Genomic DNA, 27,517 nt, shown 5'->3' with positions numbered 1-27,517 from the left:
AATTTAAAATCATGCATGCGATTCATATTTATATATTCATGCAATTTTAAAATTAATCATCGGGATTTATAATTACATGGTTTACAAGTTTAAAAATTGCACTTTTACTGTCAAATTTTCATATATATATATATATATATATATATATATATATACACACATTCCTGAATTTCCTCTTTTTTACTTTCCAACTACTCTCATCCCTGATAAAAGAATTTCATCATTTGAGCGATATTTTTATTTTAATTGAGAATCAGGAATTCTATCCTACAGTTCAAACTGGATCGTTTTCAATGCTAATTCAGGTGAATATCACAAATAAAGAGGGTCTCAAACTGACTGATTATAAAAAAAGAAATTAGACAGCAACCATTTTGCCAATGAGTAACCTGTGATCGCCTTTTGAAGATCACATTTTTTCCCCCCTACTAGCAGTTTTTCTCTTATTCTTTAAAATCTAAGGTGTGAAATGATCTGCAGATACTGTGCTAATCTGTAGCTCTTGCTGCTGTGCTGGAGGTTTTCTATTACCGAGGTACATACGATGTTTTAAATTGCGTGATCAGACACATAGACATACTTTCTCAGAATAAACATAATTTTTTTCCACAGATTCGGATTGTAGACCCTCAAAAGGACTGCAATCTGGAGAATAGGGTCTGTATATTCTAAGTAAAAGAATAATTTTAAGTAATTATTAAACTATCTTATAATAGTCTAAAAAAGTGAATTTTTAGGTATAAAAATTTTACATTATTTTAAAGAATGCGATTCTAAATGACAAAATACGAAAATTGAACGAAATCAAAATTATACGGAAATAGAATTCTAACAACAAAATTGCTATATGAATCTTTTGTTCACCATTGGTATAAGAAAAAAATGTCTCACCAAAAGTTTAAAATAGTGTACTAAAGTAGATCTCTGTGTGTAAATTACGTTTATAGTTCGAATGTTTAAAAATTCTTAATGATGGCTAACATATTTTTCATTCTATATACCGTCATTTTATTAATATTTTAAAAACATCCTACGTTTAACAAATACTACATTAATAAATGGAATTGAAAATTTATATGTAAATCAAATAAAAAATTAACTCTACGTAACTATTAGTAAAAGATTTCTCCACTTCATTGCAAAGTTTTACGTTAAACATTCCATATCCGAACTGTCATATAAAATTCATTTTGAAAACTTTTTTAAAGTCCAGTTTTAAAAAAATCTAAAAATAAAAGCATGTTTTTTTTTTTTTTTTTTTTACTGGGGCGACATAAATTACCTCAGGTAATAAATCTAAATTTTACCTAGTATCCGGAACCACCGGGTAACAAAGGTACCCCAAATGGGACCGGGTAAGAGATACTTTTTCACCGGGTACCGGACAAAATTTTTGGATCCGGTACATCTCTAGAAATTATAGGTTAAATATTATTAAAACTATTACAAATGGAAATTTTTTATTAATCTGAAACAGTTATAAAAATTATAAATCAGAAATTATTATAGATTTTTCTTCTTCCTTTGGTACTTCAAGTATTAAGGAACCATTCTCGTTCTCCTTAAAGTAAGGCATAATTTTTGATCGCATCGCAACTACAAGTTTTTCATGAAGACAGCAATAATCAAAGTCTGAAAAATTAGTTCCGTTTACGAGGAAGAACCAATCACTGTAAGAAAATTCTTTGCAAATCATTTGTAAAGTTGATCTCTTTGATAAAGTGTCCACTGATTTGAGAATGTTGATTCTTACGGTTCTTGGAATAGACACCAAACGATAAATCAAGGCCAGTGCTGTAAGAATACTCAAACATACATACCATAATCTTGTGATAAAAAATAGAATCATGAATAGATGGTTAAGGGGTAGAATACACACAGCTTCAAAGTGGATCCGATCGCCAGAAGCACTATATTTAAAAAATTTACACATCCCCGACGTAGGAAAGTAAATTTCGCGGTATTCCGACCATGTTAGCGAACCTACCGGCAGAAAAACTTCTGTTGTGGTGTTGCCATTTGCTTGAAAGAAATTCACGAGTAATATTAATTGTCCCACTGAAATCCCAAAGTTGCAGATTTCCAAAATTACGTAAAGAAAAGTGAACAGTTTATGTTTTCCACGGCTAAGTAACAGGTAACTAACAAATCGATTGAGATATGAGTTCTTTTGTTCCTTTTCATAACTTTCGCAGCGTTCTAACAAAATGGCGCTGCAACTGGATACGTATGTTTTCCACACAAAATATGGCAGAGAGAAAACAAATGCCTGGAGTAGGAACATCAGATTTACCCATTTGTAGAAGGATTGGTATTTTAAGAAGTTATCAGACGGCTGAGACATTGAACTGTATCCACGTTCTCTGCCAAACAGTGTCGTTGGAATTACATAAACTGATTCGGAGTAACATTTAACTTCCAAATAACTTTGGGGAATCACATCTGGAGGAGCCAAGCATGAGAAAGAATCGCCAAAAGCAAGTCTGCTGCTCACAATCAGGCTGAAGAAAAGCAGAACGCTCGGTGTCCATAATGCACTAACTCGAAATACGAAACTGCATCTGACAGGAGAATTTTGATAACGAATACGATAATTAATAATTCTTTTCATCATTTTTATTCCAAAACGTTCAATAGACAATTTTAATTTCCTTTAATACCAGCCAAGATAAAAATCGAATTTTCAAAAAGAAAAAATTATTTTAAATCACTTCATGATTACGTGGCAAGTTTTCCTTTCAAAACTGGTCATTCTGCCATAAGATTCTTTTTCTTCAGCGAATTATTTTGATCCCCCCTCCCTTCCAACCTGCTGATGCAGCTACAAAAGGAAATCATGAAAGATAAAATAAATAAAAACAGCGAACAATGTAATCGTGCTGAAGGAAACAAAGAGAAATAAAATTTTCTTCTTCATCCATTTATGGCTTTTGCTAGAAAATAAAGATGAGTGCTAAAAGAAATAAATTTTTTAAAATACAAAGCGGTGAATCATTTTAAAAAGTGTTGATATTTATTAAAATATCACGACGTGGCTTTCCGTTTCAAGACAGATATGTTTTATTTTATAATCCTGACTCTAGTTTAATATTTGAGCACGAAAAAAAAATATGCAAATACTAAAGAATGAGTTTAAATGTCTATTTGTATGTCTTTATTTTATCAGCCTTTGTGCTAAAATCCTGAAATTTAAACAGCGAGTGCAAGGGGCAACCTTGAAAATAACTGTTATTATTTTGCCTGTTTTTTTTTTCAATATTAATTTTTTATTAGAGAAAATATTAGAAGAATTCTTTTTTCATAATATATTTCTCAGATGAATTAATTTAATTGTAAATGTTTAAATTTTTGTTAATTTTTTTTCTGAAACAGCGAAAAAAGAAAAAAAAAATTAACGAACGGTGTGAAAAAATTTCTCAAAAGAAAAAGCCTGAATGTGAAAATTATCTTAAAAATGGTCCATAGTCAAAAACTGAATACTTTTTCTTTTATTAAAGGAACATAATTTTTTGGATGAATAAAATTTATTGGAATTATAAACGAAAACGTTTTACAAATCTAACTTATATACTGAGGATTTCAATTAATTGAAGGCGGGACGGAAAAATCAGAACCTATTTGATTGCTGGAGGAAATTTAGTGGATTTAAAAGTTGTTCATAAGAAACATCTCCAAGTTTCCTCAAGTATTTAAATTGATTCTTTTTTTTATCCCGCTTACACCACTTGTAGAATCGATACGGTTTTTCTTAATTCCGCATAATACATTGGTTTATAGCAACCTTTAATGTTTTCAATATGATGAGCATTAAAGAAGTTGTTTTTTCCCTTCTAAATCTGGAAATCATTTATAGGTTAAAAATCCCAAAATATTAGCATTATTGTATTGAGATAAATAAATGAATCAATAATTAACACAAACTTTGTTTATGAACAGGATGATGCTCCCCTTCATGAAAAAAAGAACTTATCAAATAAAAAAAATTCTATTAATTTCAATCAAAATAAAAATGATGGCCTCTACAAACTGCTAATAAAAAGAGAAAAGAATATCGTATGTTCTGAAATATTTCAAAATTATTTATTTATTCTTAAATCTTAACACAAATGAAATAAACTTCCCACCTCATAAAGCTCAAATAAGAAAAGAAAACAAACATTGAAAACCACTACACTGCTAAACGACTGTAGCTAACTTTATGAAAATGGTGCCTATGTATCGCAAAATGGCTATATTCTACAAAATTAGGTGGCTTACTACGCCACTCAGTGAAAAATTTTGACGTTACCTATTTCGAAGACAGTGTAGGATAAGGAAAAATGTGCGTAAGAAAGTTGCAGACTATCTTCAACCTTGTAAACATTACTACTACAAAAAAAAAAAAAAAAAAGAAAACTAATTAGTAAGTCTTTTTCAAAATCTGGTTCTAAATCCTACTTTTCCTATACTGCGAAGCACGAGAAAAATGTTTTTCATAAGTGATTATTTTTAATGCTCAAAACAGGAAAAAAAAGGCATTCTTTTCTCTTTTTTAATATCCGAGAGAAATGTTATAGATTAAATTGATATTCTACATTGTTCTAATTTACCGTTTTCGAGTTCGAACGATAACTCTGCAGTTTTCTACCAGGTGGCGCTGTAAAGTATCTTAAATTTGTGAAACGTAGTCACTTTATTATACATAGATACCATTTTTACAAATATAGCTGCAGTCGTTCGGGAATTAAGAGTTTAATTTCAAACTTTATGTATCTCTGCCCCATTACTCCTATCGTTTTCAGGGAAGGGGTATTTTCGACAAAAAAAAAAAAAAAAANAAAAAAAAAAAAAAAAAAAAAAAAATTAGGGGCTAAACTTTTCTTATTTTTGCACACATATTTTTACAATGTAAATAGCGTGTTTTAAAATTATTTTAAATCGCTTAAACTTAGAATTTAATAAACTATATTAATTTCATTTTTCTACGAAGGCTGTTCTTTTTACTTTCTTTTCATCTAATCTTTCGAGTATTTATTACAACCGCTGGCAAATTTTCGGTACGGTTATGTTAGACAAAATTACAATTTAAAGAAAATTTAATTAAATGTTATTACTGCTGTATTATTTAACATCTTTCCTCTTTGAACCTTGAAAAGAAACTCAAACAAACATAACTATTTTTCAACTTTAACTTTCTATCAAGGGAACATACTCTGCTCTGTTAAGGAGAAATTTTGTCAAACTTTCCACTGATTTAGAATTTGGTAAATTTAAAATGTTTCCAGAAATAATTTGTCAAATATCTCTTCGTTGAAGGCAGTTGAGAAGAAATTTGATCATTTTTTTAAAATTCCCAACTCGTCGGCAGTTTTTGAGAGTGGAACTTGTATGAGAAGAAATTTCCCTAAACACAGTGTAGAGCGTTTTCTTGTAAGTGATAATTTATATTACAATCTATCTTTTCATTAAATAAAACTTAATAAAAATATTTAAAAAAATTGAATAACCTTATTTTATTTTATAACCGTCGTTGAACTGACCCAATTTTTGGGTTTACGACAACTAATATTCTATACCGTAACCTTGTAATTTTGAACCCAATCCAGAAGACAAGGGAACTCGTGGATCAAGTATTGGGATAAATTTTACCTTCGTGGAGGACTTTTTGATGGAACTATACCCGCATTTGCGCTACATGGAGAGGAAAACCACGAGAACCTCCCACGGTTAGCCTGACCGCAAAGAGACTCTAACCCATGATCCGTCTACCACTGAGAATATTTCATGTCAGCATCGTGGTCGGTGTAAGCCGGATGCGGATTGAGGGACTCGAACCCGGATCACCTCATTGGAAGGCGAACTCTCTATCCCCTGAGCCATCGCTGCTCTGACTAATTTTATGAAATATTCGAACCTCTCTAATAAGCTAATACATAAAATAAATAGAAATCTTACACTTTTCAGGAATTTAAAATACAATGATTACGCTCTGATTAATTACGCAATGATTACGCGAATAAAACGATTACGCGCAGATTAATTTGAAATTTTAAAGCATTTCGTTAGGAGGGTTTGCTTATTTCCATGATTTCATACTTTGAAAAGTTCTTTTTCGACGTCATGGAGAGAAAAAAAATACTCCTTCATTCTCATCTTGCTACATTAGGTAAGTTTTCACTAATTCCAAATCATGCAAAGCATCAGAAAAAGTAACAGTTTTCACGTAACAGTAACACTTTTAAAGATTCGTTATCATTGATTTCTCTGCCGCTATTCATTGCTTCCTATTAATCTACTTCATTTTAACTTCATAAAATTCGTTAAATCGCGAAATTCGGAAGATAGGGGTTCGTTAAAACGGGGTTCAACTGTACATCGCCAATTAAGTTAATAACCAATGGACAATATTACGGAACCGTCGCTAGACTCTGCGGGATCCTTTAAATAATTTCTTCCAGTGGAAAAAGAATTACTACCAATTTCTTTAAGAAATATAATGATTAAGTTTCCCAAATTTCATTTCTTCAAATTTTATACAGTCTTTTTTTTTTATATTTTATTTATACAACATTAACTGCCCTTACCGGTGAGGAATTACGAGCATAAGGGGACCCACTTTAATAATTTTCTAAGAGTGTTAAAATGAATCGAATCTTTTTTTTCTTTCTAAATCTAAAATTTTGATATATAAGAAATTTCTTTGTGTGGAGCCCTTACAGACATGGAGATTACTGTCTACTTTTTATTTCAGCTATATGAGAAAATATGGTTTTCGTATTTCCAATGCTAAAAATAAATAGAAATAAAAGTGAAATTTTAATTTTTTTTTCTTTTCAAATATCATCCGCGTGGGTATAGCAAGGCAAATGTTCCATTATCTCACTCTTACGACACCTCTATTTTTCTTTTTTTGTTGTTGATGTTTTTAATTATATATGCAGAACGTGATAATTTAGTTTTATATATTTTCTAATCGGATTTCGAAATTTCGATTAAGTACAAAGACGCTACTTCCCTCCCATCTAAACGACACGAATGACCGTTATTTCTAAATCATTAGGAAAGTATTCAATTGAAATGAAAATGCGATGATTTTTTTTTAATATTTCAGTTTGAGAGAAATGTGACAGTAGCAGAAAAAGATGCGAGAAACATTAATACACCTGCTTCCGTCTTCGTGTGATAAACAACACGGAAGCTACCTCACCTATTTCCTTTTTTATAATTTCTGGACTAGACTAATTGCATTCCTTGCAAACATACATCCAAAAGAATTTTTGTTAAACAACAAACCTTTGGAAAATATTTATTTTTCCGACGAAGACAAACATGTCTCCAAAATTTCTTAGTAAGCTGATTCCTAAGCGACAACTACCAGACAATTTCATATTTTACCTGCACTACAGATGGACTGTGCTGCTGTTGGTAACACTCTGTTTAATTGTAACCTGTCGACTGTTTCTTGGTAACACTTTTGCTTGTGAAGTTACCAACATTTCTGCTTCTCAACGCCTTATAGAAACTGGTTGCTATGCTGGTAATGTCTATTCCCTCCCTGGAGAACATTTTAATGATGTAAACGTTACTACAGCGGATCCAAGTACTCGGGGTTTTCGAAGGTACCAAACATACTACTCTTGGGTGAATTTGTTCTTCCTGGTGCATGCTTTTAATTTCTACCTGCCTCATTTGTTGTGGAAATCATATGAATCTGGCTACTTATGTCGTTTGACCTCAGGCATCGAATGTTATAAAGGAGAGAAACGGAGCATGGAACTTTGCTATCTTGCCAAGTACATACTGGTTACGCAAGGTAAGCACAAACTGTACACGTGCTTTTACATTTTGTGCGAGATCTTTAATTATTGCGTGGCATTGTCGCATACTCTGTGGTTGGTGTACTTTTTTGATGTTACCGGTGTGCCCGATTTCCTACATTTTCAAATTAAAACCTGGTCTGACTTCCAGTTGTTCTATTTCCCCAAATACGGCATCTGTACCTATCATGAACTTTATAGACATTTCACACCTGCTCAAGAATACAGTGGTACGTGCCTGTTGCCTTTAAACCAACTATATATGCTGATGTTTCTCTTCGTCCATGCTTGGTATATTTTCTTAACCATCTCAGCTGGAATCGTATTGGTGTTTCGAATCGTTCTTTTAATACCTTCTGTGAGAATGAATGTTACACGTTTTTATGCGCCCCTACCGGAGAGACCGATTCTGAAATCTCTGTGCAGCAGACTGTCGTACTCTGATTGGTTCTTCTTGACTAGATTCCAAAGGGTTATGAACGACATCGATTTTGCCCAAATGTTGGAAAAAATCACAGTGGTGTCTCAATTCAAGACTTACGAAGTTGACAGCGATGAAAATAAAATCTGTATGTGTGATGAATATCCAAGAGATCTTGATAACTCTGATACTACTTCACCCGTTTAAATATTCTACTGAGTTTTAGAAGGTTATTAGTGTATTTGAGTTTAACTATTCATGTTCAGTTCCGATTTTATTGATAAAAAAATGGCAACGAGCATTAAGAAACGCTGCGAGCCGAAGTAGGAAAATCATTAAACATTTTAAGAATTGAACATTCTATGAAATTGAAGGCAATACTTCTGTATTAGACCATCAAGTGCTATAGTATGTATGAAAATTTAAATAAATATAGAGTTTGAATTCTGGGAAAATGTGTTTTAGTATCATGAAAACTTCCTGATAAACTATTGTTTAATACTTTATTGCTATTATAATTTACTTAATTATAATTTAATACTTTATTAATATTAATTCTACTGCATTTTTATTGCATTAATTGTCCGAACCTACAGACTAATTATTTCTGTAGAATTTAATATACGACTTCTTTAAGACTTAAGTTCTCAGGACCTATTCGTTCAAATTTCGCCTTATAAAATTACTTTCTTTAAAATGACTTAAAAATTTATAAGAAATTTTTTTCCGACTATTATTAAACACAATAGTAAAATATACTAAATTATTTTTTTACAAAAACTTTTAATATAATTATCTTTGGATAAACGAATCTTATAATTGTGTAAAAAAAAAAGATAGACTGGTTGGTAGGGCACTGGTCCATGATCAAGAGTTCGTGGGTTCGATCCCCACCGGCCGAAGACTCCCCGTGTAGTAAATGGTGATTGATGCACGTTAAATCTGTTGGGTCACGAATTCCTCCATGTTCCCATAACAAATCAATATCTCTGGGAGTACTGATCCAGGAGCTCTCTTGTCTTCTGGATTGGGATCAAAATTACAAGGATACAGAGTTGAACATTGATAGTCGTAAATCCAGAATTGGGTCGACTGTTCAACAACGGTTACGAAATAAAATAAAAAACCATCCATAGGGATCATATTTTTCAGAGTGTAGTTACCCCAATATTTAAAGGGCCAGAAATCTAAGGCCATCGAAGAGAAGGTATGTTTTTTGTGTTTGATTTCGTAACTTAAAATATCGTCTGCACTAATTAATTAGCATATTTGAGGTAGGTTGTCGGGCTACCGATGCAGGGAAGCATAGGTCTAAGAGCAAAATTGTGATATCAGGTTTTCGGATCATCCTCAGGTATTGTTTCCCAAACCGACGCCAATGGCCATTGTGCAGCTCGACATAAATAAACTACTATTACTACGTGAAGATCCGAACAAATTAGTCAGGATGATTCTTTGTACACAGTATGCGCGATCGCAACACTCGAATACGCAATCTGGGAGGGGGGGGATCGGNAAAGGAACAGAGCCCTATCAGATAAATTATATTCATCACCTAACAATAATCTTAAAAGCTGCCACTTTCCTAAACAATGGAAGAAAGCCACCATCGCTCTCTTTCGTAAGCCCCTAACCCAGTTAACCCCTAAGTAAATCCCTAAGCCCCTAACCCAGTTAACGCCTAACTAAGTTAATCCCTAAAACCGTAATAGTTAATCAGTTAACCCCGAAACCCCTAACTAGGACACGGTTATACCACAGAACCATAAACCAATTAGCCTACTAGCAACCTTCAGAATTTTTTTTGAACGTATTACTTATAATAAACTTGAAAATCATTTGCACGTGCTCCTCGATGAGCAATATGGTTTCAGAAGGAACTTGATACGACAAAACAAATTACTCGTATTTTAGAATTCATTGGGCAGGGGTTTAGAAATAAGCAAATTTCGGCCTCCATTAATGTTGGACGTAACTAAAGCTTTCAACCGAGTCTGGCATGCTGATATTACAAAGAAATAATAAAATTAAATATCTCAATAGATTTAAAGCGGGTCGTGATAGACTGGTTGGTAGGGCACTAGGCCCATGTCGAAGAGATCGTGGGTTCGATCTCCACTTGCCGAAGACTCCCCGTGTAGTAAATGGTGACTGATGCACGTTAAATCTGTTGGGTCACAAATTCCTCCATGTTCCCATAACAAATCAATATCTCTGGGAGTACTGACCCAGGAGCTCTATTGTCTTCTGGATTGGGATTAAAATTACAAGGATACAGAGTTGAACATTGATAGTCGTAAATCCAGAATTGGGTCGACTGTTCAACAACGGTTATGGAATAAAATAAAAAACCATTCATAGGGATCATATTTCTCAGAGTGTAGTTACCCCCAATATTTAAAGGGCCAGAAATCTAAGGCCATCGAAGAGAAGGTATGTTTTTTTGTGTTTGATTTCGTAACTTAAAATATCGTCTGCACTAATTAATTAGCATATTTGAGGCAGGTTGTCGGGCTACCGATGCAGGGGAGCATAGGTCTAAGAGCAAAATTGTGATATCAGGTTTTCGGATCATCCTCAGGGATGTTTCCCAGACCGACGCCAATGGCCATTGTGCAGCTCGACATAAATAAACTACTATTACTACGTGAAGATCCGAACAAATTAGTCAGGATGATTCTTTGTACACAGTATTCGCGATCGCAACACTCGAATACGCAATCTGGGAGGGGGGGGGGATCGGTTCCTCTGCTCAGTTCTGTAGGAATGTACTACGATATTTTCAGCTTTTTAAATATTTTCCTTATTTAATTCTAACAAATATTTTTTTTAAATTTCAACGACGCTTTCTTTTAGAACTATGTTCAATGTAGTTTTCAATTCCATATAGTTTCCTAACTTAAAAGTTTTTAATCTATTTGAATATCAAAACAGAAACTAACGTACTTCCTTCTCCTATGACTCGCCACACGCTAATGGTGAAAGAATGTGAAGTGTTGTCATAGGTAGAGACTTCTGCTCTATGCCACCTATAGTCCATTTCGATAGCCAATAAAAAAAAAAAAGCATATTCTCACAATCATGCCGTAGGCCATGACATTATGGACCTTCAAGCTCCAGTGCTTACAACAGGGTTTCCACTCAATTTCAGAAAAAAAATTCCCTGACTTTTCCAGGTATATCAGGTAAATTTCACTGAAACTTAATACCATATTATATCTATACTATGGAATTTTTCATTAAAAAATTTTGATTCTTTTATTTGTAATGCCAAGTATTAGATTTTTTATGTAAATTAAATATCATTATATGAGGAAGGAAGCATTTCAGTTTGTCTAAAATGAAAATTTTTTACAATAAATAATTGTAATAGATGTTAAAATTATTCAACTTGAATCTCAACAATTGAGTACTGTTACTGACAATTTTAAGACTGATTTTTTTTCCATCTACAATAATGAAGGAATTTTCCAGGTTTTTGCAAAAAAATTGCAACTTTCCCTGAGCAGTGGGAACCCTGTTACAACAGGCTGTTGTGGCAGTTTGTACGAAATAAAAAAAGCTGTACAATGAAGGACTTTTGTCCTAATAATCAGATTTTTACACATTAACATATAATCTTCCAAGGTTCAAAATTGACGTAGCTTCCCAGGTAGCAAAGTGACATTATCTAACATTAGAAAGATGCAATATTCTGAATACTATCTAATATTAGAGCTAATATAAATTTGACACACAGTCGTCATTTTCGATGCTTAATTTTTAAAATTGGTGATCGAAATGGGATACAGGTGGCGTAGAGCAGAACTCTCTACCTATGGCAACACTTCGCATGCTTTCACCATTAGCGTGTGGCGAGTCATAGAAGGAAATTCGTTAGTTTCTGTTTTGATTTTCAACTATATTGAAATCTTTTTAGTTAGGAGACTATATGGAACTGAAAACTACATTAAACATGGTTCCAAAAGAAAGTGTCATGGAAACTTTAAAAAATATCTTTAACAATTAAATGTAAAAATATTAAAAAAAGGAAAAATATTGTAGTACATTCCTATTCGTGATCATAACGGTCAAATACGCCATCTGGGGAGAAAACCGGTTCCATGCCTTTGACCCTTTCCTCGCCTACTCTTTTCAGTTATATAGGAATGTACTACTCCACCTTGATTTACTTGCAAAAAAAAAGTTTTTTAGATTGAAAAAGCTATTCTAAAAGAACTTTAGATTCTTTTAAATGCCTGAATGAAAGACGTTTTTTTATGCTTTTTTTGTATTTATTTAAAATATCTGAAAACTGATTGAGCTGATTTTGTAATCAAACAGAAAACAAAAATGATAGGTACAAAAAGCTTTATAAAATGTATAAAAGAAGAATACATATAACAAACAAGTGTACATATTAATTTAGGTGTTTGAATTGACAACTTAGTTAGGATGTGAAATTATTTTATCAATCATCCGATAAACAGTTTTAATGAGCCAACTATTTGAGTTCTTTTCAGGGGTGCCAAGTTGCTTTGATACCATACGAGTCGCTGAGAACTTCAAATCCATTTGAAGACGAAGAACATCACAGATTTACGTATTCAATTTGAGTTATCAAGACTTGATAATGAACTTAAGTTAGAGGGAGATATATTTTTATCAGGCATCTGATAAGCAGTTCTATAATGATAATAATTATTTGAATCTTTTACACTAATGCCTGCTTTTTTCATACCATCAAAGGGTTTTTCCATTTGCTTGACGTCATGGAAGCTTCTTTTGCTTGAGGAGAAGCAATGAGATGGAATTTCTCCCGAAGAATGAAGCTGGGGTGAGTTTTCAGGGTTCCAAATTGGAGTGGAAAAGTTTATTTGTCTTGCATTTTGACCTAGGCGAGATAAAGACGCTTCACTCGTAGAACTGTCGACAAAATTCAAAGTCTTCTCAGTTGGTGACTTGAGCTGACTTAGAGTTGCAAAAGAATGAGCTCCTGGAAGAGTAATCTCATGTAAAAATAATTTTTTTTATAAAGGTGCTTAATTAAGTGACCAGCTACAAGATGGTTGGACAGTATTGAGAAGGACTTAAAAGTGTTGGGAATAAACAGGTGGAAAAATCTAGCTCAAAGTCATCCTGCCTGGAGGCAGCTAATTGAGAAAGCCTTGGCCTGCACTAAGCTGTAGTGCTGACGAAGAAGAAGTCGAATTAAGTATATCATATTAAAGTAGTACAGTTTATTTATTTGGAAAGAGATTCAATTACAGGGGTTTGTTCAGAAAGTAATGTTATTGAATTTATTGTAAGGCATTCCAGCATGCTCACACTAGTTGGAATCGGTAAAGAAGATAAACTTATAATAGCTGAATCGCTAAATTATTTCCAACTGTTTGGAGAGTAAGGACAAACATTTTTGTAAAGTCTATTTCTTCTCTTGTGCAAACCGTAATGGATTACAGGAGGGATTGTTATCAAGCTTTCTGGGAATTTTGCATTACAAACATTTTTTATATTATGATAACGATGGCCAACGGGGAAGATTCTTTGTAGACATGGATGTCACTCTAAAAATAATTTATTTTTCGAACAATTCACAGTCTGGCGTTGTTCACCTGAATTTTCAGAAATTTATAGCTCACTGACGATCCATAATAATGACACATATGATCATCAATCAGTGATTTAATTGTTTTTACTAAAAAAAAATTTAATATTTTTCCGTCATTTATCTTTTTACAACCAACTAATAGTGTATTGTTATTCACATCTCTACTTATTTTTCACTACACCTTTATTATTATTTTTTTTGTCTTAGCTTCATAAATTTCTTTTTAAAAAAATAATCTTAAAACGCTGTTGGAAAAAATGCGAATTCAACCAGATTTAGTTGATAGAATCAGATGTTAAAGTTTAATCTATAAAATTTTTTCATTGCAGTGTGACATCATTATTTGATCACTTCACAATAATTTTAAAAAGTAATTTATTTTTTATTTTTAACAGAAAAACATTTGTTACATTTGTAAGAATTTTTTGTTGTCTAAATGTGAAAGAGATATTATTAAATGATGGAATTTATTTTACATAGACTGAAGAGTGGCATCCATGTGAGCTGGAACACCAAATCTTTTCCCAGCACAAAGGGAGGATTTCTTGAAGGTTGTGTAGGGATCAGGGAAGAAAACCTCATGCTAGAAGGGCACTGAGGAAAACCTAACTAGTGTGACTGAATTTAGACCATTATTTAAGGCAGAAGGATTAAACATTCCAAGAAGTACCAGTCCCAGATTGCAGACAACTGGAAATTTTATTATGACACTGCACCTTGGTAATCTGACTTCTCTGTGTCTCGCTTCTAGTCCAATTCAAAGGTACTAGCTACTCATTCGGAAAAAATTTACAAAATATTTTACACATGGGGAATTTTAGGGATTTTTACAGTCATCAAAATAGAAAAACTACGATATTTTCTTGTCATGATTAACATTAAATAAACTTAAAATGTTACACAGTAGGTTTACTCCACCCCATAGGTACCACCACAGCTCTTTGTAGTCACCTGCTTTTTCCCACAGAAATGAAGGCATTGCTGAAGCATAGGGCTCAGCAAAGGCAGGTTGTTTCTAAGGTAGGCTACACGCTGAAAAGGCAAACAGGTGGCGAATTCCTATACTTTTGCCTTGAGCCGCGATGGCTCAGGGGATAGATAATTCGTCTTCCAATGAGGTGAACCAAGTTCGAATCCCAACGATGGCTGCTCAATACGAATCCGCATCCAGCTTGCACCGACCACAGTGCTGACATGAAATATCCTCAGCGGTAGACGGATCATGGGTTAGGGTCCCTTTGCCGTCAGGCTAAGCGTGGGAGGTTCTTTAGGTCTTCCTCTTCATGTAACACAAATGCAAACTAATTGTAAAATTTATTGGGAGCTCATCAGTGAAGAAAACAAAGACCCAACTCCACCTGCATCTAAGATTATGTTTCCAGTACCAATTTATTTAGGCTCTTTTGTTATCTAAAGATTCAGGGAAGCATCTTGTATTTTCAGAGATATAACACACATATTTTAAGAGTTAAGTTTGTTCATAAGTGTTGTTGGTCCACAGTTCATTGTAATAAATTACATGCATACAAGGCTAAGTTCAAGAAACATTTTGATATTCAGGAGAATAGCCAGGTCTCCGGACCTAAATCTTAAAGATCACGACTGAGAAACAAAGCAATTATAAATCGCAAACCCTTCCAAAGCTAAAATATCCTTTAATGGAGTGGGATTTACTATGCAAAACTTGTCTATTATAAACAGCATGAAAGTGCATTGTGGTCAAGGGTGGTGATGCATATTAAACACTCCACTATACTGCTATGCACATTAAATCATTTAAGTGGACGTCTTTTTGCATGCTTTGCCATATTTCAGGAGCTTTTTCATTACACAATTACATAATCCATATAATAATAATTTTATTTAACAATGGTCAAAATAGTTTCAAATTGTAAGGTATACAAATTTTCATATTTTAAAATTTGATCAAAATCGGTCAAATAGTTTGTAAGTTATAAAAATTCAAAAAAGAGTTTAATAAATTGTAATTTACAAAGAACTATTAACAGATAATGTTAAAATTTTAGTTTTTTTCATAAAATATGTTTTTTCAGACTGCTATTAAGTAAAAAATTAATTATTAAAAAATATTTTTTGTATAGAAATAATTATTTTCTGATAATATTGAGTAAAACTTTTTTTTTAAAATTCCCTTTAACTTCTTCTCTTTCCCTTAAATTGAAATTAACATTAAGGGGCCTAAGCTTTCAGCCACCATTGTGACTCAATATTCCAAATTGCACACATTGATCACTCAGGGTTCCCACTCAATTTCGGAAGAAAAAAAAATCCCTGACTTTTCCAGGTATACCAGGTAAATTTCGATGAAAATTGAGACCATATTTTCAGCAGAAAACTTTCATTCTATTATTTGTAAAGTGCAAATTAGATTTTCTGTGCAAAAAATATTATTAAATGAGGAAGGGAACATTCCAGTTTGACTAAAATGTGAAATTTTTACAACAATTAATTGTAATATATGTTAGAATTATTTAACTCAAATCTGAATAACTGACTACTGTTACTGACAATTTTAAGACTGGTTATTTTCTAGGTATAATATAGGAATATTACAGATTTTTGTAAAAAATAAATTGCAACCTTCCCTGACAATTCCAGGTTTTCCTGACCTGTGGAAATCCTGCTCACATTTTGAAGGGGAAGAATTAAAATTTGACAAAAGAATGGATTTATTATTAGGGTTAAAGAAATGAAAGGTTTATTCAGAGAAAGTGTTTCTGACTTATTTTATAATTCAATTGATAATAATAAAATAATTTCATAAATCACTTGTTAATTAGTATACACGAAGTCTAACCATGGAAAAAATAAAATTAGCCTTTAAGTACATGAGAATTTGATTAAAGAAAGTTATTCAAGGTAATTCTTTATTTCATTAAACATCTCTGAATAATTTTTTATAATGTATTGTGGGAGCAATTAAATATTTAGATGCAGCTTTATGAATTTCATAAGACTGTTCAAATTTGTTTAAATGTGATCTTTTTACCATAAAATATGTACAAAAATAAAAACGCAATGAAATTTACTTAGCTAAATAAAACATAAAATTTACCTTTGTTGAAATGATCAGTTGAAACTGGAAAATTATAAGATGATTGAAGATATTGGGGATGAATTTCACCTTCACTAAGAGAATAGTCTTTTTCCTGAAATAACACATTTTAGATATAACCTTAAAATACAAAAAAGTACTATTAGAATATAAGAAACATTAGCAATATAAGTGATGCTAATGATCCAATATAAATAGTTTATCAATTAAGCATTTTTCTTAAAGCAAAATAAGAATCTAAAATAATGTCAAATCTAGTAATCCTATTAACATAATTTCAACAAATATTACTTCGGTAAAAATACTAACATAAGAAGTTTATAATTTATTTTAAAATTTTAATAACTATTGTTGCATTTTGATGTTTCATTAAATTATTGTAATTAAAACAACACCTGATTGAAACAACCCCGACTGAAACCTTTACTGAAGTTTTTAAATACATTCAAACACTAATCCTAAAAAGTTAAAAGACTCAAACTTATTACCACTTTCCAAATGGACTTATTCCACTTTAAAAAAATAACAGCACATTTCATAAATCAGTCAATAGTATGTGAAAAAAAGTTAAACATTCTCAAAAATACCCATTGTGGGTAATAGATATTGAGGCTTTACATTTCTATGACCAAGGTTATGAGGAAGGCCATTGGCCAGCAATGCACTGTCCATCCTTGCATCCAGGACAAGTTGGGTGAACTTCAGTCCTTACTGGTTATGGAATGCCAGTGCTACGAGTCACCACTGAGTAAATTCCAAAAGAAAGGACATAGGAAGACAAAATAACAAAAATCTTACTAACTTGATTCAATATTACTTTTTAAAAACAACAAACAGAATTTTCGTTTAAATTTCGATTTTATTTTATTTTTGTAACCGTCTATAAACAGCCGACTCAATTTTCAGTTTGCGGCTACCAATGTTCAATGCCGTAGCCTTGTAATTTTGAACCCACTCCAGAAGACAAGGGAACTCCAGGATCATGTATTAGGAGATATTTTGGCTTCATGGAGGACATTTTGATGGAACTAACTCGCATTTGCATTACATAGAGATGAAAACCGCCCATAGTCAGCCTGACGACAAGGGGACTCTAACCAATGATCCATCTACCACTGATATTTTACATCAGCGGTCGGTGCGAGCTGGGCGCGGAATTCAAATCGACCAGCTATCGCTGGGATCGAACCAGGGTCGCCACATTGTTAAGCACATGCTCTATCTCTTGAGCCACCATGGCTCCTTAAATATTTAAAATAATTCCACCTATCTGGGAACAATACTAAGGAAAAGTTTCAATAAAAAGTCATAGAGAAAAAATGTTTATTATTATATTGATAAAAATATTTATCAACCAAGCAAATTAATTGTTAAAAAACATTCAGAACTATGGAACACTCAAAAACTATGAGATTTTTAAAACATGATTTAACTTAGTTAAAAAAAATATTAAAGGCTGTATAAAAAGAATTATTTATTCAAACTTAAATCACACTCGAACATCCTGAAGTGTATGACACATGTGTGATGTCAATATGTTAGTGTAATAATTAAGCCTAAAGTATAGCATTAAAAAGTGATCTATAAATGAAATAATTAGCTGCAATATCCATAAAAATGTTGCACGGGAAACAATGATAGTTAAAAATGTCCCTTGGTAGCAATAAAGAAATAAACAAAATTCTTTATTTGAAATTCATTATAGGATTGACACTAAAAGATAAAGTGAAAATTTTTTAAAATATGTCTTTTTTCTTCTTAAATAATAATTTAACATTCAATGTTAGAATGCTGTTCTTAATTCCCTGCTTTGAAAAAAATTACTGAGGATAACACAGGGCACTTTAGTAATGTGTGTAATTTTCCCAAAAGAATTTTAACGAGTTCAAAGCTCTTGTAACTGTTTCGATTATTTAATGTTATGACACAATTTGTATTTACCATAACTAAGATGCAACATCATTATGAGTAAACAAATAAAAGTTAATAAGAATTGCAATAAGGTTCTATAACAATAGTAATTTTTTCTAAGAAATTAAACTGTTATAGTGTAATATACAAAGATAAATGTTTTAGAATATTCCTATGTTTTTTTAATACCCCAAATAATTTAAAACTGATATTAAATAAGAGAACAATATTTTTTGATGGAACCTTCAAAAATCTCAAGCTATTTCGAAATGTCTTTATTAAATTGTTTGTTCCGATTGAAGTGAACAAACACTATAATAGCATTAGTATATGAAAAAAAATTACAGCTGATTATCTAACTTATAAAAAATATTTTGAATAATCAGTAAATGTATAGTACATGTTCTTAGAGTCATTCTTAAAAATACATCATAGGATCATTGAAAATATTTTTTCAACACCAATTATCCACAAATTTTTAGACAGCTTTCACTATGCAGTTGATAAGTTAGATCTAAATTCCTGGCTTAATTTATTTCAAGTGTTTTTTAAACTAATTTTGTAATACATTAACACCAGACAGCTTATTAATGACTGCCGATTTTAAGGATAAATTGAAGAAAAACAGGAAACGATAGATATGTACAGTTTGTTGTATTTAATTAACCAGATAATTTATTCTCACCAAGTTTCACAATTAGTTACAAAGTTTACCAACGGATGGCTATATTGATTGATAAAAAGTATTTTGAAATTTTAGGAGAATAAATACCCTAGTTAACTAAACTAAATCCATCAATCCTTTATAGCTTTCTAATATTTTCATGCTTAAGACTAGTATTCTATAAAATATTATTAGCAAATGCAACTTTGTCTTCAATAGTTCAAACAAAACAAAATCTTTTTAATCTAAATCTTTAATCTCAAATCTTTATGTTCATAAATCATATGTATTTTTACACCATAACATTAAAAAACGCTTGTTAAGTTCAAAGAATTCTTCTACAGAATTCGAGATTAAAGCTTGGTTTGTATATGACTAGAAGAATATACATAAATAGCATTTGAAAACAATCTTATTCCAAATTGTAGATTAATATTAAACATCATAGAATGAGTTAAAATTTTTATGAAAACAAGTAAAATAATGTATACATTTACGAGTTACGAAAAAAGAACAAATATAAGAGAAAAAACAAAATAACTAACCTCACTAGATTCAGCAACAGTAGAATTTAGATTAGCAGCACGATCTACAAGTACAAAAAAAAATTCATGTGTACAAATCATTCATTATCTTCTTTTAAATAAAGCTGTAATATGCGCACTGTATAACATATCTTACAAATAATACAAAACACCAACACAAATGAATTTAAATACATACCATGAAACGACAAGAATTTCAAATGAAATGGAATTTCTCCTTCCGAAAGGATGTCATCGAGAAAAGGACTATCACTGACAGGAGTTACTGATACAGAGCTGTTATTGGAATGTTCAGGTACTTCTAAAGTTTGCATCCAATTATCTATAGTAACAGCACAGTCTGACTGTGTGGCAACAGTTGCACTTTTCTTAATTTCAGCCTCAGATTGAGATGCTGCTGCTGCCTGAGTAGAAACACTGAGGTACTGTTTCTTTGTTTGGTTTGATTCGAGATAATTGGTGCACTGGTTAGCTTTCTCCAACGTTCGAATGGGAGACGTATGCACACTTCTGTTGACCAAATAAGGACTAAACTGTAAAGACACATCTCTGGTGTGAATGGGTCGTTCGTTGTTGCTGAAAAAAAATTAAGCCTTCATTAAGGGGTCACAGTACCCAAAAAATGACGAAAATACCAAATTTTTTTTTATTGCTTATAATAAAACTTCAAAGTATTTCAAATGTACAGAAAAAAATTCATCTCTCTATCTACATTTTTAAAAAAGTTATGAATGATTTTAAATTGTTCTAATACAGAAACTTGCTCAGCAGTCTGACTTTAAAGTGCTTTTTCGCATAGATGATTATTTTGTGTCTTAATCTTAATTAAATCCCTAAGGAATTTTTTCTATTTGAGATAAAGCTTTGAAGTAAACTTTTTTATATTGAGTATAATACACTTATTTAAACTGTGCATGGAATAAGCATTTTATGAGGTATTACAATTTTTACGGCATGTTATATATACCTAACAGGAATTTTTACCCTTTTTTTTCTACTTTTTTACAAAATAATCTATAAAAAATATTCTAATTGATATATCAACAAATGAATGCACAAAATTATTAAGATAAATATTGCAAGCACTATGAAAAAAACTTTTTTTGAAAATATGTTAAAATAAAAAAGCCTTAGGGATTTAAAAATTTAGAATTTTTTCAACTTTTTTTAAAATTTTAAAAGAATTAAACAGTTTAATTACTTTTTGAAGATAAATTATTAATTATAACTTAAATGAGCAGGTAAAGCATCCTCAAAATTAATGATTATACCTAATTGTTGCAAAGGTACTGTGACCCCTTAAAATTTGTTAAAAACTACCAAATTAATCGCATAATTTAAAATTAAATGTCGCAAGTACAGGATAGAGGAGTAAGATTAGACTAATTTTCAAATCAAAATTCCACGTAAAGTAGTTTTAAAAACTGAAATCTGAATTAAAGCATATTCCTTCATGATGTGTAATGAGAGATTAAAGTGGATTATCTGTGGCTGAAAGTCTATCAATTCAAGCCCTGTCACTTCTTAGCACTAAAAAGCTGAACATTGCTGTATACCTTGAAAGACTGAAAGGGCCAGTTTAGCCCATCCCAGATTTTTGGTGTATAGATTAATTAGGCATTCAAAATCTCTAAAATGTGTTGAAATATATATATACAGTAGGGAACCGATTATCCGGAACGATCGGGACCATCGCTATTCCGGATAACTGATTTTTCCGGTTTTCTGAATCGCTACAAAAAGCCGTTTTTTTTATTGTTAAACCCATTTGAAAAAAAAATTTTTTGGAAATAATCTTAAAAAGAAGAAAAAACGATGAAGTAATACACTAATGATTATTTCCAAAATGATGGTAAGGTCTTTCAAAAAAGAAAGAAAAATCTTAATATCTTATGAGGAAAAAAAAAAAATTTTTTTTTTAAATAGCGGGAAAATTTATCAAATTTCGTTCCGGTTTTTTGGTTTTCCGGTTTTCTGATTTCCGGATAATGGGTTCTGTACTGTACTTTTAATGAAACTGGGGTACCAAAGGGTATCTTACACCCATAACTATCCAGGGTTATGGGATGCTTACCAAAATACCTAAGAGGCAACTCTGGCCCCCCTTGTCATTCTAGATATAAGATTCGACAGACACATTTCTAAAAGGCAAACACATGAATGATTAAATAAGCATTCATATTGGAAATGAGGGGTGCCAAACTAATCCCTCTTGTTTTACATCTTTTAAAAATGTGAGCTGTATTAAAGAGATAAGTTGTTTTTCATTTCTTAATATCTGCAGATTTCTTTTAAAACCATAAGTTAAACATCGATTTTTTCCCAAATAATAATTTAAAAAAAAGTTTTGGGCAAAGCATATTAAGAAATGGAAAATTATTATTCGAAAGGTTAAAATACAAAACGTTTTATTCATAAAAAAATTACACTAATTTTTATGTAGAGCTTGTCCTTTAATTCTTTTTTAATGATTTGTTTATCTCATAAATTTTAGAGCATAAATTTTTTATAATTTCTATTAAAACTGGTAATGAAAGTAAAATCATTGAAACTTTCTTAACCACAAAAATATAAACACAATTTAAGCATGTAAACATACATTTGAAAAAGTCTATATGAAAGAAATTAGTACAATTTTGTCACTGCAGACAAAACAATCAATAATTTGGAACTAGTCATTTATCATTTAACTTTCCTTTTAGAAAAGATTTGATCGATTCTATATAAGGGTGAATTGTGAGTGCTAATTTAATATTTTGTTTAAGTAACATAGAGATAGAAAGGAAATGCATATTTTGTAATTGACATTATTTTATTGTTGTTAAATTAATAGAAATAAAGACAATTTGTTTTTCTTCTTAAAACACAAATCTCTTGAAATTTAGCTGCAAAGATACCATATTCACTGAGTTAAAAATAAAAAATTACTATTTCTTATAATAAAATTTAATACGAACAACCTATTTTGAGCTTGGCATAAAGCCTGATACAAGAAAAGGATTGAATGAAGAGTTTAATGGAACAAATTGCTAGGATTGTTTTACCATAACAAATGTTCAAGATAAAATAATCAAGTCTGATGAGAGGGAAGGAAATTTCTTGTTTGAACATCGTGAATAGTCTCTACTGCACTTTATATGCTACTTGATAAGCAACTACAATATTATTTTTTTAATTGAGTTTTAGATTAATAGTTAAAAAATACAAAAAAAAAATGTTAAGAATAAATATCTAATGAATACAATTTAAAAAGGTAATCCTAAATAGCAAATTACTATAAATTTGGAAGATAAATTAGTAAATTAAAATTCTTTGATTAAACTCGAAAAACAGGAAGATAATACATGGTTAAAAAGAAAAATAAATAAAAATCATAAAAAGATTTTGAAATACAAATCAATGCACTACCTGGAGTTATTTAGAGGTTTATTTTCGGCAAATGATTCACTCTTCATAACATGGTTGTTGAAAACATTCATCAAATTTTCGACTTTTGAAGTTACAGCAGCTAATTGTTGCTCAAGGCTACAATTTAAAGATTCTGAAAGTTTAAAAGAACATTAGTAATGAAACAGTTATGCTATTATGTCATTTCTAAAAATCTAAAATAAAATTAAAGTTTAAGTTAGAAATCCTATTAGTTATTGAACACAATCAATACAGCATCACTATACACCAATGAAAATATAATTAAAGATACTCTTAAATTTTAATAAGGAAGTACAAGGATAAGCATGATGCATTTTCTCTTTTACTATTTGAGAAAGTCACTGTTGTTGTTGAAAGTATTGTTTTAACTTTAAGTTATTTTTGGTGAGGATGAAGGTTGTGGTGTGGATTTTGTCGAGAAAAAGTAGGTACTGCCATTTGAAAATTTGCCCACAATAATCAAGAAAGCTCAATTATTTATTATCACCATAATTTCCAGCACAAATTTTAATGTCACACTCTGTAAAACTTATTTTTGATTGTCTTATGTACTATGTTATGTAACTTATTTTTATGTATTTTAAAATATGAAAACAATAAATTATAATCAGCACATACTAGTTAGGAAAATTTCACATAAAAGTTGAGAAAAGAAAAACAAGATACTCAAGTTGATAAGTAGGTACTATATTTACGTCACACTAGAGCTGCACAATAGGCTATTGGAACTGAGGATTATTGAAAGACATGCCATCGCAATTTCCTCGGAAGAGGGAACGGCTCCCCTGCTTTGATAGCCTGACAATCTACGTGCGAAGTCAAGCACTTTACGGTAAAACATTTTAACGAGGACGAATACTGCGCACCCTAGGACTCTACGCAGGCTGATCATAGTGGTTACCCACCCGCTTACTGATGGCAGCTTAGACTTTGACTTCGGTGTTCTACTGGGAACCTAGTCTTTACGATCAGTCCTCTGTGGAACCAAGATACTCAAGAGAAACATAGTTATAACAGATATTGATTAATAGAATTTTTATTTAAAAAAAATTTGATTCAAAAATTCTGAACTCAATTTAATTATTTTATTGAAAAAAAATCAAAATATAGTGCTTTAAAGTTATAAAACCAAAATGCCGGTAAAGAAAAAAAAAATTATTATCAAGATGGTTCTAGAGATGGATCAAGTACCAAATTAGCACTTATTACGGGATATGCATTTTTAGTAGAATATGTTAAACAGAAAATACACTGTAAAATAAAATTACGCTATAGCGATTCAGTTTATACTTATAATAAAAATTTTTTTATTGACTAATAACAATAGAACAGAAAGAATGACTGATAATAATGAAAATCTATTAGAAAGATACCATTTTCTGACTTATTTTCATTCATTTTCTTACATCCACTATTATCTATTTTTTCTTCTTGAATGAGTGAATGAGAATTATAATTTTCTACAAACATAGAGACTTGTGTTTCTTTAGACATTTGTGTCTTGGAATTCCCTTCCAAAATAGGAAAGCTTACCTGGACTGTTTTTTCTTCCTGAAAAAAAAAAATCATTGCATTAACATTTAAGGTTAAAAACATTTATTTTAAGTTTAACATAAATTATAAATTTTATCCAGACTGTTTTAAAAATAATTTTTCACAACATCTAAAATAAATTTAAAAAAAAGTTTTTTTACCCAAAGTTTTGTCATATATGTCTTATAAACATGATTTTTCTTTGTGTAGTTATTTTTATTTTTTTTCTATACAGGTTCTTTTATGTACTACCCATTCTATTATTTTGTATACAAATAAACAATGACAAAGCCACAAAAATTTAACAAGTGCATCAATGGTTGTAAAAGATGGGCAAGTGATAGCCAATTTCTTTTTAAAATGATTAACTATTAACCAGTTCAAAAATTTTGAATATTCAATTTCTCTTTCTCTGAGTCGATAAAATGTGTTGCCACATTTGAAACCAAACAGCAGTAAGAGATGTGAAAAAATTAAAATCCCCTAAAATGTAATGAAATATACTAAATGTCAATATTTCAGAAAAATATCTTAAGCTTCTTTTAGTGATTTAGCTCATAACTTTCACATCAATTTGCTCTTTATTTTCTTTGTGAAAATAAAATTTAAATGGCTTTTAAGGTCACCATAATAGATAATGCAATCTCACAGGGTGACCACAGTCTGGAAAAATTTAACAAATTGTTACAACGGTTTTATTGGGTTATCGTAAATTAGCTTCATTTATATAGTAATGGTAGTTGTACAATTCATACTTACAAATAAAAATGCAATTAAAGCACATTTTTTAAAAATAATTTTTTTTAAATAAATTTAATATCAGTATTCTTTTCTATAATTATCAAAGGCAGCACATTCAAAGCTCTTGGTTGATAATGTAGCATTTTTCAAAATTTCCAATATTTCATAAAGAACTGAAGAAAAATATTAAGTTGTATTTAATTTTGTTTAATTATTTAATATGTATTTGGAAAATATTTTAACTAACACAACTGTAAAAATGACTAACTTTTGAAAAAAAGTTTTAATCCACAAATTTTTAGACAATAAAACCTAATTTAAAACATGATTTTTTAAAGCTGAGAATAATAATATGCCGTTCAAGCAATTAATAAACGAGGTTTGTTTTATTAAAATATAATTTTTCAGATATTTTTTGATTTTATGAAAATTAGAATCAATCTTATTTATTCTAGAACTAAAAAATTCTTCTCTTTTAGAGTATAAGGCAATATTCATCACACACTTAACATGCATATATAATAATAAAACTGCGCAACAGGTGCAGAAAGATTATTTTCGGGAACAATGCAGCATACATATAGAATTAAAAAAGGATAGGAAAAAAATCCAGCAGATTTTACGAAATAATATAAATTTCACGATAATTGTTGTAATGTACTAAATATTTTACACATAAGGAATTTTTTATGGTCATCAAAATAGAAAAACTGCAATATTTTCCAGTTATGATTGGCATTAAATAAACTTGAAATGTTATGTATTATGATACTCATAGTTTTGAATATTAATAGTCATTTAATTCATCAAAGATAGCTAAAAGATTTTTTTTAATTAGCTTAAAAAGAGAGTTCTGAATAAAAATAAACTGAACATTTTAGAACAAAAAAAGTTTTGAACTGATTTCTATCAATCAGGTTTGCTTAATTATGCATTAATAATACTTATTTAAATATTTCAAGCAATAATCTGTACAAAAATTCGATTTCAATAGGGATTTTTTAAGGAAACTTACACAATTTTAAGCAATTTTTTAAAATGTACAAAAACCAGGAGAATTTTAATTGAACCAGTAAACCAGGGGGAACTGGCAACATCCAGTAGTCTACTGGAAAATCCAGCAGAGTTAGCCACTATGTAAATATTAAAAATATGATTCTAGACATAGTTAGAATGATATAAATAACCTTTAGAACATGATCTCATGATAGCATGTGTAACATAATGATTAAATAAATACTTTTTGAGAGACAGTAGAATTGTGTGTTTCCCTATGAATACTATTCACAACGGACACTGCTGGTGACAATGCATGGTATTCAGAAATTACTTCATGAATTAAATTTCTTAGTGATGGGCTGTCCACTTTCAACTTATTAGGACTAGTACAGTCTGAAAAGTATTATTTTATTAAACTGATTGAATAAGAAAATATAGATAAATTAAAAATAAAAATATGGTTAATGAAAGTTCTTCTTTTAAATGATATTTTTCAAAACATTTATTTGTAAAAATAGCTGTAAAACAAATAGAAGATCATGGTTAACTAATAGTTACATTTCAACATTTATTAATCAAGTTTTAATTTATAAAAATATCCCTATCTTCACTGCAACATTTAACATACTATACTATTTAGTATTTAATTTAAAACCATCATAATAAAGGTTTAATTATTATAAGTTTGCTTTCAAAAATTCTAATTAATGGTTCAATTGTTTTTATTTACTTAACAATTTTTAATAAATAATTGATATTTTTACTCATATTTACTAAAATAAATATGTAACTGAATAAATTGGGTCAACATT

General features: G+C 30.5%; 4 protein-coding genes across 4 annotated transcripts in view; 1 reads left to right on the top strand and 3 right to left on the bottom strand.

Moving 5' to 3' along the window:
- Nucleotides 1-1,443: 1,443 nt before the first annotated feature.
- LOC107449959 (innexin shaking-B) lies at nucleotides 1,444-2,827 on the bottom strand. The gene has a single exon (XM_016065652.3). It carries the CDS (start codon nucleotides 2,612-2,614, stop codon nucleotides 1,487-1,489), a length of 1,128 nt encoding a protein of 375 aa, XP_015921138.2. The 5' UTR covers nucleotides 2,615-2,827; the 3' UTR covers nucleotides 1,444-1,486.
- Nucleotides 2,828-7,141: 4,314 nt separating this feature from the next.
- LOC107455485 (innexin inx2-like) lies at nucleotides 7,142-8,672 on the top strand. The gene has a single exon (XM_016073070.4). The coding sequence runs from the start codon at nucleotides 7,309-7,311 to the stop codon at nucleotides 8,422-8,424; it is 1,116 nt and encodes a 371-aa protein (XP_015928556.1). The 5' UTR covers nucleotides 7,142-7,308; the 3' UTR covers nucleotides 8,425-8,672.
- A 3,878-nt stretch (nucleotides 8,673-12,550) lies between these two features.
- LOC122268336 (uncharacterized) lies at nucleotides 12,551-27,078 on the bottom strand. Its single transcript, XM_043041973.2, has 7 exons — nucleotides 26,947-27,078; nucleotides 24,806-24,983; nucleotides 23,412-23,544; nucleotides 20,182-20,579; nucleotides 20,004-20,047; nucleotides 16,884-16,977; nucleotides 12,551-13,192 (listed from the first exon to the last, which is right to left on the bottom strand). The coding sequence occupies exons 2-7, from the start codon at nucleotides 24,924-24,926 to the stop codon at nucleotides 12,804-12,806; spliced, it is 1,179 nt and encodes a 392-aa protein (XP_042897907.1). The 5' UTR covers nucleotides 24,927-24,983; nucleotides 26,947-27,078; the 3' UTR covers nucleotides 12,551-12,803.
- The window catches only part of LOC107455484 (uncharacterized), a 383,034-nt gene continuing 382,462 nt past the window's right edge, over nucleotides 26,946-27,517 (bottom strand). The window contains exon 12 of the mRNA XM_043041968.2: nucleotides 26,946-27,121. The gene's annotated coding sequence lies outside the window, so the exon portion shown is untranslated. The remainder of the gene's footprint in view (nucleotides 27,122-27,517) is intronic.

This window comes from Parasteatoda tepidariorum, chromosome 3 (genome assembly GCF_043381705.1).
Source record: "Parasteatoda tepidariorum isolate YZ-2023 chromosome 3, CAS_Ptep_4.0, whole genome shotgun sequence".
NCBI classification, from domain to species: domain Eukaryota; kingdom Metazoa; phylum Arthropoda; class Arachnida; order Araneae; family Theridiidae; genus Parasteatoda; species Parasteatoda tepidariorum.
This window is presented reverse-complemented; position numbering and strand designations above follow the sequence as displayed.